General features: G+C 37.9%; 1 protein-coding gene across 1 annotated transcript in view; it reads left to right on the top strand.

Moving 5' to 3' along the window:
- Positions 1–314: 314 nt before the first annotated feature.
- The window catches only part of LOC107709035 (transcription factor Ovo-like 2), a gene marked incomplete at its 3' end in the record, with an annotated part of 1,280 nt that continues 252 nt past the window's right edge, over positions 315–1,342 (top strand). Inside the window, exon 1 of the mRNA XM_016513431.1 lies at positions 315–781. Within this exon, the coding sequence (XP_016368917.1) occupies positions 454–781 (328 nt within the window). The remainder of the gene's footprint in view (positions 782–1,342) is intronic.

Genomic DNA, 1,342 nt, shown 5'->3' with positions numbered 1-1,342 from the left:
TAGAAACAAAGAAGCAGGGATATTTGTCTGAGCGAAATATATAATAGCAGCCAAAGAGATTAATTTCTTCAGGAGTTATACAGTACACAGCTTACATAATTATCATCTTTTACTACACTGGTTTATTTTTGGGCTCTGTGGGTTTTATTATGTATAGGATTGTTATTTTTAGGTTATTTATTATTATTAATATAAATAAAAAATACATTATTATTATTATTATCATTGTAATATTATTATTTTTAGTTTATTTATGTGGTTGCATCTATGCTTTGCTTCTGTAATTATTTTTTTTTTTGCTAAAAAAAAACAAATGACAGTGTGTAAGTGTGTAATGTGTGTGTTTCAGCATCTGTTCAGAGTCCCAGCGCTGGTCTGGAGTCAGTGTCTGAGCGCGCTCATGCCGTCCACAAACACACAGCTGCTCTGGAGCGTCACAGGGAGGATTATGGGATGGAGAGGGTTCAGCCGTCACACAGTTCTCGTCCTCCTCCAGCACTGGCCTCAGCGCCGCTCAACAAGGTGAAGCACCTGCAGATCCTCAGGGTTTGGACCTGCGTGCTCAGGCAGCTCATGTGTGTCTCGCTCTGCTTCCAGGCGCGTGGATCCAGCGGCTCGCCGGAGTTCCTGTGCTCCATGTGTCATAAAGAGTTTCCTCTGCAGCGCATGCTGACACGTCACCTCAAGTGCCACAGTATGATCAAGAGACACCCCTGCAGGTTCTGCGGGAAAGGCTTCAACGACACCTTCGACCTGAAGAGACACATGAGAACACACACCGGTGAGATCACGTCACTCAGACTCACAGCTAAACATTCCTGCTAACTGAAAGAACATATTAAAAACTTTTTATTTCAGATAGTTGCCAAGGCAGCATCTCTCATTTGATGTACTAAAAGAACTAAAACTAAAATAAAATTAACAAAAACGATATATGTGTGTGTGTGTGTATATACACATAAAATGACAAAATCTGTTTTTAAAGTCTCTTCTGCTCAGCAAGGCTGCATTTATTTGATCAGGAATACAGTAAAAATGTTAAATATTATTATAATGTAAAACAGCTGTTTTCTATGTGAATATCTGTTAAACTGTAATGTATTTCTGTGATGCGCAGCTGTATTTTCAGCATCATTACTCCAGTCTTCAGTGTCACATGATCTTCAGAAATCAGTATAATATTCTGATTTGCTGCTCGAGAAACATTTCTGATTATTATCAATGTTGAAAACATTAATATTTTTGTGGAAACTGATGCATTTTATTTTTCAGGATTCACAGATGAACAGAAAGTTCAAAAGAACAGCGTTTATTTGAAACAGAAATCTTTTGTAACATTAGA

The sequence above is a fragment of the Sinocyclocheilus rhinocerous genome, unplaced genomic scaffold, assembly GCF_001515625.1.
Source record: "Sinocyclocheilus rhinocerous isolate Xijiao unplaced genomic scaffold, SAMN03320098_v1.1 scaffold24581, whole genome shotgun sequence".
In the NCBI taxonomy this organism is placed as follows: Eukaryota; Metazoa; Chordata; class Actinopteri; order Cypriniformes; family Cyprinidae; genus Sinocyclocheilus; species Sinocyclocheilus rhinocerous.
The sequence above is the reverse complement of the archived record's forward strand: the minus strand, read 5'-3'. Positions and strand labels throughout refer to the sequence as shown.